The 14,384-nt window shown below is 41.5% G+C and overlaps 3 protein-coding genes and 1 long non-coding RNA gene across 4 annotated transcripts in view; 1 reads left to right on the forward strand and 3 right to left on the reverse strand.

Moving 5' to 3' along the window:
- Window positions 1-3,058, reverse strand: part of polr1f (RNA polymerase I subunit F) — a 4,471-nt gene extending 1,413 nt beyond the window's left edge. The window contains exons 1-3 of the mRNA XM_034125034.1: window positions 2,745-3,058; window positions 1,725-1,866; window positions 1,190-1,398 (exon numbers count right to left, since the gene is read on the reverse strand). Coding sequence (XP_033980925.1) covers window positions 1,190-1,398; window positions 1,725-1,866; window positions 2,745-3,046 — 653 coding nt within the window. The 5' untranslated portion in view covers window positions 3,047-3,058. The remainder of the gene's footprint in view (window positions 1-1,189; window positions 1,399-1,724; window positions 1,867-2,744) is intronic.
- Window positions 1-7,428, forward strand: part of LOC117478130 — a 22,673-nt gene extending 15,245 nt beyond the window's left edge. The window contains exon 3 of the long non-coding RNA XR_004555388.1: window positions 7,344-7,428. This is a non-coding gene — a long non-coding RNA (uncharacterized LOC117478130). The remainder of the gene's footprint in view (window positions 1-7,343) is intronic.
- On the reverse strand, window positions 5,408-11,974 carry LOC117478129 (transmembrane protein 196). Its single transcript, XM_034125037.1, has 5 exons — window positions 11,518-11,974; window positions 9,261-9,317; window positions 7,340-7,475; window positions 6,426-6,544; window positions 5,408-6,150 (listed from the first exon to the last, which is right to left on the reverse strand). Exons 1-5 carry the CDS (start codon window positions 11,680-11,682, stop codon window positions 6,079-6,081), a joined length of 549 nt encoding a protein of 182 aa, XP_033980928.1. The 5' UTR covers window positions 11,683-11,974; the 3' UTR covers window positions 5,408-6,078.
- A 423-nt stretch (window positions 11,975-12,397) lies between these two features.
- LOC117478217 (4-galactosyl-N-acetylglucosaminide 3-alpha-L-fucosyltransferase 9-like) lies at window positions 12,398-14,186 on the reverse strand. The gene has a single exon (XM_034125163.1). The coding sequence runs from the start codon at window positions 14,170-14,172 to the stop codon at window positions 13,090-13,092; it is 1,083 nt and encodes a 360-aa protein (XP_033981054.1). The 5' UTR covers window positions 14,173-14,186; the 3' UTR covers window positions 12,398-13,089.
- Between the last annotated feature and the right edge of the window lie 198 nt (window positions 14,187-14,384).

The raw sequence follows: 14,384 nt of genomic DNA on the forward strand, positions 1-14,384 counted from the left end.
CGTGAGGATGACAAGCAGCAAACTTTCGACTCATGATACTGACAGGAGTAGCAGTCAAGTACTTTTCCCTTTTAGTTCCTGGGGTTTTGCGTTCACACCAAAAAGAGAACTTAGTTCATGAGAACTTTTCACCCCTTTTCAGTCCCTGCTAGAGAGCAGGTACTTTCCTGGGGAGAAAAAAAGTTCCCATTTCTGATTGGCTGGGCGAATTGCAAACCACGCCCCATAAAACTCGGAAAAGTTTTGTGAAGCCGCCATTGTATTTGCTGGCATTAGCATTATTAGTATTAGCATTAGCCTAGCGCACCAACGGAGAGAGACTAACTTATGGCAAAACAAAAAAACAAAAAACATGGGAGCGGTAGAGTGATGAGGTGGTGTCGGCGTTCTGGCGATTTACTCGGAAGGCTTCAGTAGAAGCTGCTGGGAGTCCCAGCAGCTTCTACTGAAGCCAGTCCCCAACTCCGGGGACTTCCGGCCGGGGACTTCGGGTGGCAGTATACGCCGTGAAGTTGTTTACGGCCTGCCAGTAAACCCAAAGCAGAAGAAGAAGAAGTTAAGTCAGCGGATTCATTTGCGTAATCTTCCCTCAGGGACTTATTCCGGTGTGAACGCGATCTGCTCTTTAGTTCCATGGGAGAACTAAGTGCTGGGAACTAAGTACGGCAAAGTACTTTGTGTGAAAGCGACTAAGAGTACAGTATGTGAGACGTGGCGATCCAGGGCGCAGGTGTGATTAAAAACTGCTGCTTCTCTTGAGAATCAACATGCACCCATACGCCGCAGGACATTGTGTCGAAGAAAAGACGCCGCCTTGAGATGTGAATAGCTGAATAAGTGCAGATTATCATTATGATGACAACGTATGCTTTGCCTCGTGTTGGCAGGTATTGTAAATAAAGCTAAAGTTAGCTCGACTTTGGATAAGCTACATTACTGTATGTCAATCAGACAGAAAAATCCCAAGTCAATCAGCCAAAAACTTGAATTTGTTGTTTGATTGACACTTATTTTAGGTCGTGTTAGATAAAAGCGTCAGCTAATGAAATGTTATATTGTTAGTGTGAATGAAATGCGTGTCTGAGATTTCTTCATATGTAGAATTGAGCAAATTAAGTTTGCAGCTATGTATCAAAAGAGAACCCTGATTAGTTTTCTTCCACTGTAACAGCCGCCTCTGCACTCTTACCTGGTCCTGTTCAGTCGTCCTCTGATCAGCAGCACCCCCATCATGTCAGCGTCGAGTGCGGTCACCTCAAACTCCAGCTCTGCTCCGATTCTCGGCCCTGCGTCCCGCCACGTTTCCACGGTAACCAGGTTAGGTCTGGGGATGCTGGCGTTAAAGCAGCCGTGCACAAGGCAGCCCACATGGCTTACTCCTAGCTTGTTGACGTTACCCTGGGAAGAGAAACACAGTAGGAATTAAATGACATGCAACAAATGTGGTCAGAGGTAAAGTTCTGCATGGGGTTGGTAGATTGTCTGCCATATTGTTTTAGTTTTAATTCAATAATATTAATAATAATATGTTCCCCCAAAGCAAGTACATCACACATTTCTGTTATATAGTTCCCTGAATATTTAAACCAACCAATGGACTGCACTGCTTATACATTTTCTTTACACAGAGATTGTAAGAATGTGTCCACATGCCAAAACTGAGAATCACTGGAAGATACTGTGAATAAAAAACATCTGCTTAGAGCAGTACATGTAAATCTTACCAGCAGTGTTTGTCCTCTTTCGGGCTGAAAGAGAATAAAGGTGGCCTCTATGTTCATGTGGATGTAGCCACTGTCATCGTAGATGCTTCCATGATGTCCCAATATGCTGATGTTCTCATAAGCCAGGGGTACTCCCTTCAGACTGCACAGGTAAAACAAGACAAGCTGAATTAGTTTCATACACAAAAATACATTATGAACTTGATTGTTAGACTGAACAGGTGTGACGGTGTTCAAGATGTCCCCTTTCACTTATACACACAGTTGAATAATCAATATGTCTGATGTGTATGTGTTTGTCTTTAAGTTAATAAAACCAAAATCTTGTAAACTGATGTGAGAAGGACTGCAACCCACCAGACTAACCTATTTATTTACAGTCATGCTAAGATCCTGGATTTGTTTGTGGAAAGTAAGCAACTCAATTTAACTTTCCACTATTTTACATTAAATGGGCAGCTTTAGTAACTAGTTTTATTGGAGATCAATGTTTACACACAAAAGGTGAAGCATTGATATTTCAAATAAACTAGTTGTAAAGTAAAATTAAATAGGCTTCATGGACGCAACAAGTGCTTTTACTAAAAGTAAAAGCACTTGTTGCGTCCATGAAGTACAAACTTTACGTAGTAGTTCAGTATTAGTAGCTACGTTTATTTGCGTACATACATTACGTAGTAGTTCAGTATTAGTAGCTACGTTTATTTGAGTAACATGTCGAAACAATAATCCACAACTGCCAGAACCAAGCTTTGACTCCAGGTTATTTGACACAGGGAGGTAAACACGTTGCCACTAACTGCAAACCTCAATTGTTTACTAGACATACGAAGGCTACGCAGACAGACAGTAGAGACAGGCTACATGTAGCTTGATGTTAGCAATGGCTAGCAGGAACAGAGCTAAAGTAGTTAACTTGTGTCAACTATGAAGGCTACACCTGACATGATGATAGCAATGGCTAGCATGTCGACAGAGCTGAAGGAGGTTTTGTTACTAAACCGTGTCCGGTGTTGTTACCTCTGAGAGAACTTGAGCAGCTCTCCCTCCAGCTCCTCTTTAATGCCGGTCCTCTTCTTGCCCAGGTACATGGGCGGCAGTGCGATGTGTCTCCGGTGCGTGTTCATCACCAGGCACGAGTACGGTGCTGACAGCAGCTCCGCGGCGGCGGAGAACGACGGGATTGCGCACGAGAGCGCGCCCCCGTCTCTGCCCAGTGCCGAGGACTCTGCGGCCGTCTGGACTTCAGCGCTACTGGCGCTTATTTCACTGGACATTTTCACATGTTGTGGGTCGTCTTCTGCATGCTCCAAGTTCGCCATGCTGTTTGTGATACCGGAAGAGGAAGGCACGCCATTTCCGCTTTAAGGAAGGCTCGAAAGCTGTCAAAAATATGCCTTTATATTGCCACCTGGTGGACAGGAGGTGAAATTACAATTGAAAAATATTTTTTTTAAATAAGATTGATAGCCTTATTATGACTACTGAATTTGTATGATCAATTACATCATATTTTCATTTCAGTTTTGCATAATATCATAATAGCATAGAAACAAGTTGCCTACAAATATTAACATATTAACATAGAATTACAGGAAAATTAGATGAGATAAGATAAAACATGATAAATAACAAAGCACAAATACACCAACCAATTGGTATACAAAACTATACATCCACTTAAATATCTTGTAGTAAACCATAGGACTCCGCCTTTTATCACATTTCAAGTGTTGTAACCCCAGAGAGTACGTTATCTGCTCCATCTCATAGATATCCTGGATTATTTAATGCCACAAGTTGTTAAGTAAGAAGTAAAACGTTTAAACTTATTTTTACATCTTTAATTTGCATGTCAAATAATATACAATGTAACATGTTGCTTTCACTTGTTGTAAAATGGAAGTATGTTAATAATATGAATGCCCTAGAATTGTATTTACCGACCATAAATTAGCAAAAGGCACAAACACTGTTCCTACACAGCGGACAGTGGGCAACTTTTTCAAGGCCACTGAAAGTCCCAGGTTGACAGTATGGAAATTGATTTGTGATTCAGACAGAAAAGCTTCGACCAGCATAGTGTTAATGTTCACACTGCAAGGAGAATGGGAGGGACAGCAGTTAAGTATGTCTTTTATTCCTGTATTAAAAAAAAGCATCCAACACTTTTTAAATGAAATGTTTGGTAACCTTTTGATTACTGACAGGCATCTTTCATGTTATGTAAAACCCCTGAGTATGATGCCTTTTCTCAGCAACATGCCCTTCATTATGTAAAACTGCAGGGCGTGCACCAGCCACCCTGGCAGGGTTGCTGTTAAGCTGTTCATCTGATAAGAGACGGGTTAGGGTTATTGATTCTGTATCCTGTTCTCACCTGCCATGGCATATTCAGATCATTAGGGTGACCTAAGGTGTCAATTAGGTCACGCACGTGCACACACACACACACACACACACACACACACACACACACACACACACACACACACACACACACACACACACACACACACACACACACACACACACACATTCACACAGTGTGATCTAGTGTTACTGTTTTCTGACAGAGCAGTACCCCAGGATGTCACATGATTCAGCATATCACACACGCACGCAAGGTTTATCGCACACACACACACACACGCACGCACACACACAAACACACACACACACACACACACACACACACACACACATTCACACAGTGTGATCTAGTGTTACTGTTTTCTGACAGAGCAGTACCCCAGGATGTCACATGATTCAGCATATCACACACGCACGCAAGGTTTATCGCACACACACACACGCACACACACACACACACACATGCACGCACGCACGCGCACGCACGCACGCACGCACACACACACACACACACACACACACACACACACACACACACACACACACACACACACACACACACACACACACACACTTGCACTCCTGCATATTGTCTCAGTGATAAATTGTGACGTGGTTTCTTAGTCAGCAAGAGCTCCCAGTGGCTACAGTATGTGGGCTATATTTAAAACACACACACACACATGCACAAACACACACAAGACAAACACCATAATGAGGTATTGAGCAGCCATGATGTTGCCAGAGTAATTGCGTATCTTCATTAGAGGTCACAGCTGTGTGTCTGTCTGTTTAACTGTATATGATACTGTTAAGTATTGCTTGAGAGGTGCCATTAAAGAGATTTACCTCATCGCTTAGCTTTACGATGACTATGTAAACCTTGAGCAGAGCCAAATCCACCTCTGAGCTCCCATAGGAATGAAGAGACTTCCTAAATCTTGCTCCTCATTGATCACAAGTGACAGCCTGATGTGCAGGTTGACAGTAATATTGTACACTTGGTTTTAAAGATTTATTGCATTTATTTAACGGAAATTAAACATTTAGTGCATTGATTAGAATGCTGTCAGGGGGCAACTTGCTATGTGATAACTCAAAACACCTGCATATTGACAGAAATGTGCAAAAATCCTTAGGCTTGTTCAGTCTAATAAATATGTTGGGATCACAAGACTAAACTCATTTTGCTGCATCTTGTGTGTGTGTGTGTGTGTGTGTGTGTGTGTGTGTGTGTGTTTTTGTGTCTGTGTGTAAATGAATCTGAATCTCAATTAAACTGACATAATCCATGCAAGATAAACCATCACTCAGATTAGTCATACTTTAATTCACTTTTTATAAGAAGCATTTATAAAAATATGTTTGATTTGTGGTTACAGCTAGATTCCTGATATATATAAGCATGGATATACAATGCAGTACACTGTGCATCACCGTATTTCATATCAAAGCATTCCTTAATCAGACGATACATACGGTTTACTGTAAGCTATCTCAAGGTCTGCATTCCATAAACCCATAACAAGACACAGAGAGAATAAAGACATTGAGACTGAAATAGCAGTGGCTATTCAACTGAATCACTTGCATGCTTGGTTTGTGCTCATTACTTTGAGGGCATCTCATTGGATAACATCTATCCTTCCAACTCGTTACTTTAAAAGGTCAGATACCGAACGCCGAGGTTCGTCACCTGAATTGTGACCCTAACAGCAGCTCTCCATCCCGGCTTTGGTTTGAGTTGATCAAAGGGGGTTTGAACCTGTGTTTGCATAATCATTCAGAGGCTCAAACACCTTCCTCCTGTTGTCAGAATGTTCTTCTATTAAACAGAGACCTGGACTCACTCCCTGCGGTCAAGATGTAGTAACTGCTTATGCCGCAGGATGTGTGGAAAAAACGACATGCAGTATCTTTCATCTGAGAGCACAGCGAGCGATTCATGAACCGTCTCTGTGTCGTCTTTGGTGATAGGTCGTCATGGTGATGCTTGGTTGTGTCCGTTGTAGGAGATCTGAGGGATGCCGTTACTGGAGTTGTCCAGGATCTCCTGTTAGGGGGACACACACACACACTTGGTCACTAAAAAGTAACTTTTATTTTTTCTTTTGGTGGTCACTGTGGACAAAAAGGGGTATTGTTTCCAAGCACTACAGTGTCTTATGAAAACTTCTACCGCTTCCTCAGCATGGTCTGACAGATCCAGCAGGTTCAGGCGGAGCAGTGAGACACAGATCTGCTTAGTATGGGCCATGAAACATACACTGTTAGCATACGGTTGACAAGCTGACCAATTAGAAGCTCTCCTTTGCGGTCATGTCCTACCTTCTCGGTCATCTCGTGCGAGTGGTGCAGCGAGTGCTCCCTCTCCAGGAACATCCTCTGCTGCTCAGAGCTGGCCAGGCGACAGGTGAGCCACGTGGATAAGGTACAGGAAGAGATCCCTGGACAAGATAGGAAAAGGGAAACAATGGAAGATATCTTTATTTTATATGAAAGAGGTTTTTCCTATCTTTAGTATTGTATACGTTGTAGCCATGCTAGCGACGTTCTATGACTAATCGCTGTTGGTTGGTTCATTTCTTTAGTCTAATTTGAAATATCTAAACTACTATTGCAATGGTTATACAGATAGTTATGATCCCAAGAGGATACGTCCTAATGACTTGGTGATCCCCCTTACCTCTCTCACACTTTTTTTCATGTTTTATCCATTGACATTTCTTACCAGCTATTGGATGCATTGCTGACGGATATTAGGTACAGATCTGTATGTCACCCTCAAGTGATCCCTTCATTTGATACAGTGGAAATATCAGGTGTTTTATTATGTATGCTGTTGTAATTTGTGCAAATAAGCAAATGTTTACAAAAGCAAATGTAATAAACTTGCACACCAAACTAAGATGGTGAACATGGTAAACATTATGCCAGTTTGAAATCAGCATGTTAGCATTGTCACTGCGGTTTCATTACTGTAACTGTTTTATGTGGAGAAAGAGATGACTACGCCACTTCCTGTGACAGTGGTGGAGCTATGATGTCTGATAGTAACAGGTTGGAGTTATTTAACAGTGTTAATAGGTGGCATATTAAAAGCTGCTTTACCCTTCAGTAAAACCTTTGAATATACATATAAACCCCTCAAACAAATATACTTACTAACAACATCCCTTCATTATGATAGCATACTTGTCACATGAAGAAGACATTAACAATTGTGTTATGTTATATTATACCCAGACAGGCCAGTGTCATGGCAGCCAGATGGATGGAGTGCATGGAGTCTGGTCGTTTGTTCAGAGCCCGGACAAACTGGAAGTTGAGGATCCCACCAATCAGACCACAGATACAGCATGCCGAAAATAGGATCATCTGGGGGACAGGGAGAATGGTTTATGTCAATGCAAACGGCAGAATTGATATCTTCTCCACAAAACTGTAAACAAACTGACAAAAAGTGATGAGATGGGAGATATACAAGCTACTATTGAAATTCATCTCCATCATTTTCTGTTTTGGACGACGGCTGCTCTGATGAGTAATGCGTATCAGTCAAAATAAATCTAATTTCCTATTAGAAAATTGGATCGCTCTCAAAGCATACTGTCTCTTCCAGAAATATTGCACAGCGTGTAAATATGCTTGCATCACTCACTTGTTTTTGTGCTTGTGTTTGTGTGTCTGATTTGTGTGTGTTAGACAGTACGTGAGATTTTCCTTTCAGTGTCGTAATAAATCACATTTTATGGATTACCTACTTGGAAAAAAGCAGTTGGAAAATTCAAACTCAGTAAGAGAATCAAATGTCCCTCCCACCAGGATGTGATGGGAGAATGACTGCAGTCGCTTTGCAATCAGAATAATAAAATCCAATCGATTCACTTCTACTCCCTGTTTATTGTGCAGGCATGCTTGTGTGTGTGTGTGTGTTGTGTCAGGAGTTCAGGTTCTCTTATTGCTCCCAGTACAGATGCCTTTAGTGCCTTTAACCGCATGGAAAAAGGCTTCTCCAATTCCAGTCATTACTCGGTGAAGTGTGGAAAGCGGCTGGCAGGACTCCGGAGCAAAACCAACATAATGCAATCATCACCCCGCAGGCAAACAAGGAAGGGAGGAGATGGAGAGAGTCGGAGCATCGAAACGACCGGGGAGGATGAGATTGGACAGAGAAGGTGGAGAGATGAGAGCGGTGAAAAAGGGAAAGTCACGAGGATTCAAGGAGGGCGACAGAGACAATAGGCGGGGATGGATAGGGTGAGACAGAGGGAGAGAAAGGTTGAGGGATGTCTCTGTTACAGCAGATTGTGCTGACATTGATCCATCATTAGTGCCCTCCCTGTAGGAGAGACACAGAGAGGCTGCGATGCGATCACTATGTATAAAAGATGGAGGGAATGACAGAAAGAGAAGAGGAGAGGTGACTGCCTGTCTCCTCTGATTTCCGCAAATGTCTTACGCAGGCCTACGCACCTGCAGGACAACGAGCGCCTCTGGGTGTTTCACATGATCAGACAGCCATCACTTGTAAACTTGTAAGGGAATGCATGCAGGCCTTGTTTGTACAGTCATACTTCTTAACATTTTGACTCCAATTTCTAACTCATGTTTGCTCGTTCGTGAGTTTGTTGATGAGAAGGTTAATAGCTCCCTCGTCTGTTTGTTATAGATGAAGCTAGCAGGTGGTTAGCTTAGCTTAGCATAAAGCCTGGAAGCAGGGAGAAACAGCAGCACTGTGGAGTTTGGAATAACCCTGTATATTTCAGGGTTATTTGCCAGACTTTTCATTGGACAGCATCCAGTTGCCAGACAACCAGCTGTCCAATACATATTTGAGCACACTCTTTTTTTGTGCAGAATAAACAGACAAGATCTAGAGTATTAATCTGTGAATTTTAGAGGTGCCGATAGTGGGACAGGGACAGATTTCCCCTTTCTTCCAGTGAAGAAGATTTCCCCTTTCTTTGCATGCAATACTTTGCAAAAATGCGAAAGGGCAGATTCCCAAAAATGTGGAATCGTTTTCTTTAAATGACTTTTACTCCCAATGTGCCACTGGAGGGCATTTTGTGTTTGCCGCAGCAGGAGAGTCCAACAACATATCACAAAAGGACAACAAAAGATGCCACTGGGAAAGTAGCCAACTAAATATATACTTACAATAAGACCTGTCCTCTTTCGAGCACACAGCATCCCGCACATCCCACAGACCAGAAACTGGATAGAGAGAGATCAACAAGCGAGTTAATGAGCAGTTTCTTCTTAAATTGTAGCCTTAAGAAAGTTACTGCTTACAAACTCTTTGCAATGTAAACTATTTGTATCACCCCCCTCCTCCTTGTGTTGACAGCAGGAAAGGATGATTGTATTCTTTACACCCGGATATTCAGATGAAACGTTCTCTCTCTAAAAATAGAGTGTGTTATTGTGGCATTAACGCAGGAACCCACCATCCTGGGTGTCAGTGATTCAGGCTGAGCAGGAACAGTACGGTTTTACGCTGACAGAATATATGCTTACAAATGGGACAGCACAATGAGAAATAAGCTGCATTGGAAGTAGCTGGAGGGAGGCATACGTTTGTGTGTACTGTATACCTGTACCTCTGTATTAACTCATTGAAAAGTTGGAAGCAACTCAAAATGACTGTATCAGTTCAAGTTGAGGTTTTAAGGTTCACGTACTAGATTTATTTCAGAGCTTTCAGACCTTATTGGTTTGCTTTAATCAGAAGAAAATAGACTGAGTGGATCTTAATTTAAGTGGTTTTGTTTCAAGTTGCTTTCAGGTAATTGTATTATATCTGTTGTAAATGTGAATTAGAATTTCTCAGTTTCACTCTGAAAATATTCTTATTATTTCAGTACAAAAATATAAAAACCCTTAAATGTATATATGTCACGTCTGAATACATGGTGTCTAGATTTTAGGCTTCTTTCCTTTAAAGGCAAAGGGTTATGTTTTGATTTAGAAATGATAAACTCCAAATCATTATGGATTAAGTCAGAAATGTAACAGATGATGTTTTGGTTTTTAAAGGGCTGCCCAATAACTTTTAACAATATATGACAAAATGAACCAAAGTAATCTTATCAGTAGAAAAACATTCATAACTCAAAAAGTCCTGATAGATATATTTAGATATGAAGAGGATCATTTTCCAGATTCAGCAGCACACTAAATATGTGCAAAAGTTGGACATTCAATCTACTTTGGGGGGAACAGTCAGTCACTATAACTCCCAGTTCCTGAGAGGAGATATAAAACCTCTTGGATAGTCACAAGAGACAAGGGCTGACTGAGCAGACAGCTGTGAGGTTAAACACACAGATGTCACACTGAATGACAGCTTTTTAAACACACACTATGCACCCACACAAAAACATATAAAGTATAATATAACTAAGTTCTTTCTTTGCAGATATTTACACATCAAGAGATACTGAAACCAGATTCAGATACTTTAATATATGACTTATAGTTCCTGAGCTCCACACACTCGCAGCAGTAATATTGTAATTGGAGACTATATATATCTTCTAAAAATGTCAGAAACTGAACTTTTCATTGCTCTGCAGAAAATCAAGAAAATGAGGAAGAGAGTGCACTGTAAAAGGAGGAGACATATGCAGAGGGGAGAGGGGAGGTTTGTGCGTAAAAGCTTAAGAACCGAGCAGTAATTCAAGCATGAATGAATGAAACTGATCCCTAACTGTGGCACAGAGGAACCTATAGACCAAATGTCCGTTTGTATCTCTCTAACATCGCATTGAACTAACTAACACAGAAAGGACGAATGTACAGTATATGTGACCAACAACAAATGTAGTCTTATCCACATCCTATGTCTTAAAACTGGCAACTTCAGCTTCCAGTTCGTGATTAATATTAGATAAACCACCACCAGTATGACGACATGTCAATTGAATACCTTTTAAAGCTTTATACTGTGACTTCAAAATCAACTTCAGTGTGTGATGTAAAAGTTAAAAGTGTCCTGAATCACAGAAACAAAACTTAATTGGTAGACTTTTAAGAAAAACGTTGATGTGTAGCCTGATTTTTTTGTGTACATTTTTTTTATTAAGAGTTATTAGGAAGAATGGTGTCAGAATAAAACTAAATAAAAAAGAAATAAAAGCATTATTTTCAAACTATTTATCATGGTTTCCCTTTAAAAGGCCAACTTAGTTTAATATACCTGACTTTAATATACAGATATGTACCGCCCATTCTCTGTGAGGAACGTTTTAGTATGTACATTCAATGTTGAATAAGAACAGAGACAGATAATTCCCCTGAGTTTTAGCCGTGTAACTTCCTTTAACAACATCCCTGATATATTTATCCTAACCTGACGTGGATATGCTGTCTGAAAGTAAACGCAGGAAAGAAGAGAAGTTGTTTCAGGACTTACGCAGAGTCCGCTCCACACCGGGGACGCGTCGCCCTGCTGGGGCTTGTGCTCTCCGCGGACCCAGCTGATGCCCACGGCTCCCAGGACGATGCTCGCCACACCCAGGCCGACCTCCACCACGGACAGCAGGAGCAGGCTCCACAGGATCTTGCGGCTGGAGCACATCCCGCCCCGGGCATCTCCTCAGCTCCAGCCGGAGGGCGAGAGAGTAGTCCGCGTCTCTACTGCTCCATACCGGGCTGTAAAGGAGGGGTTATCCGAAAAAAGTAGGGTCGCGTAGAGTGGAAAGGTTAAAGTAAACTAAACTGGAGGAGGTGAGCTGGCTCTGTGGTTGGAAATTGTTTTAAAGAGAGAGTATCTCCGCTTGCTCAAGTGCGTGTGTGCTGCCTGGAGCTGTCCAAGGTACTTTAGCATCACCGCGAGCACACACTTGATGTGGGGATTCGCGTGCACACTCAGACACGCGCGCAATACAGGGCCAAAAGAGTCACAGCCTCCGCCCTCATGTGGAAAACTCAAACAGCATGATAGTTATAAAGCTCAGAGTGCTCAGGTTCATTGAGCTGCTCATTAAACTATAGTACCTGGATAAATAAACAGTGTGCGTTAAGGCAAGGTTATGTTACCTTTATAGGCAATTGTTCTTAACATAAGACAAAGGCAGAGGGGATAGAAAACTAAAACAAAATCATATTTATACACCGTTTTTAAATAGATCAAATAAGAGTCTTCTTTAAAGACTCACATTCAAGAAATGATAGTGTGTGACACGTTTTTAGTGTATTCAGTACCTACATAGCATTAGAAATAATAATTAAAAAAGCACAAAGTCACTTGCATACATAGGTTTAATACATCTTATTGTAATTCATTATTGCCAGCATTCATATCTGTTTTTTGGCATTCTTTATCTTAACATCTTTCAGCTTGGAAAAATTCAACAGCATCGCTTTTCCAAAAACAGTGCCCCAATACCCTGTGTAATTCACTGAACACCCTTGGGGCAAATGAATCATATGAGTAACTGACCCTTTAATGGTCATAATGTTTAGTTTAGAGTTCAATCCAAAAACCCAAGAAAACTAAAATAGTCTTTATTAAGTAGTTTCATGAAAAAGTCTGGCATACCTGTGTTGAGCCAAAAGTTGTATTGTTTTCATACACATTACACTTCATTTAGCTGATGCTTTCAAACAAAGCAAATTAGAGTGCAATGAACCACGAGGATACACATTCAGAACAGCAAGAATCCTCGTTAGCTTCAAATGAGCCAAGCCATTTTAAGAGCTATTCAGAAATGGGAGGTGTGTGCAGTCAAAACAGGTGGGTTTTCAGTCTGCTGACAGAAGACGTGTGGGCATGCACATATTCAAAGGGGAGCTTGTTTTCACCATTTTGCTTCCAGGATAGCAAACAGGTGAATTTTTGATGAGTTCCCACTCACAGAGGAAGGTGGTAGCGAACTATATCCTTGATGTACAAAAGTAGACAATACAAGAGTAATTCTCTCTATATCATGATTCAAATGTGTCTCTTTGAAAGAGTTGAAAGGGGCAGTGGATCACTGTAGCTTCATATAAAGAACCACTTGTACAGATCAGGTACAACTCTGTACACCCTGTTCACACCCACATGATAGCAGGCCTGGCAGATAGCGTGTGAAAACTTACGATTCTCCTCAGTAGGATGACGTCTAGCAGTATAAAATCGCCGCCAATCAAAGTATCTCATATAAGCCTTGTGATCCTTATCCAGCCTCAGGAGGAACTCAACCAGTTTTGTGGCATGAGGAAAGTCATTTACATGTATGAAGGAGGAACCTGGGGCTAAATCCTCATAGTTCCTTCTCGGGGGGCCCAAAACTATCGGCACAGTGCCAGCTGCAAGAGGTCCATTGAACGATTCTGTAATGTCATCTCTGTGAGTTGAACTCTCAAAGGAAAGGTAGAATTTGCAGCTGCTGACAGTCTGGAAATAGTTCTTACTCTTTGAGAAACTGGCAGACAAGCTGTAAAAGACATCCACCTTTATGTGTTTAGTGAGCTCTTCATAGTAGCTCTTCCATGCTTGTGTGTGGGGGTCACCTCTATCAAGAATCAAACAAAGCAATCGTTCCTTCCTGGGAAGCACAAAATCTTCATCCGTGTCCTTCTTGAGAGTCAGTCTCCAGTGGACATGGATATCTGCATCCCTCCTGTAGCTCATGGTTAAATTAAAAAGGCCTTGAGTGCCTTTGATTCTGCGAGTGTTGTTAGGCGAGGCCGTGTTAAACCAGATCCACCTCTGAAAGCTGGGTCTAGGTGAAGTGGGGAGGTTGGAGAGGTCATCCTGGATAGCGTTGTGAAATACCAAAACTCCCTGAGCTCTGGAGTATAAAGATCTATCATCTGTGAGGTGGCAGGTGTCAATTTGAAAAAGTGTCTTGCAGTCTTGAAGGTCAAAACGTTTGTTTTCAGGCCAGAACCACAGCAGCAGTACAGGCTTGTCCGTGTTTTGTATCACGTGCGTGCTGTTTGTCTTTGGACGAGCCGGGGCAGGATGCGATATTTTTTTATATGGAAGTGACACGTGGTACATCAAAACCTCAACTATGATTACAGCCAGAATGAGAATGACTTTCCCCTTGGTTTGTAAATCACAAAAGAGTGTAGCCATATCAAATCTGTAAGGAAAGGAGAATCCTGTAAAACAGATTCCCTCAGTATTAACAATATATCATTTTAAAGTTCTCAAATAAGTTATCGGACAGGGTTAAGAGGAGTCTCAAATAACAGTAAATATAATAGCAGTAATTCATTCACAATACAAAACTCGAATGAAAACATCTAAAAAAGTACAACGACATCTAGAATGTACTTTACATTTAC

The sequence above is a fragment of the Trematomus bernacchii genome, unplaced genomic scaffold (genome assembly GCF_902827165.1).
Source record: "Trematomus bernacchii unplaced genomic scaffold, fTreBer1.1, whole genome shotgun sequence".
Classification (NCBI taxonomy): domain Eukaryota; kingdom Metazoa; phylum Chordata; class Actinopteri; order Perciformes; family Nototheniidae; genus Trematomus; species Trematomus bernacchii.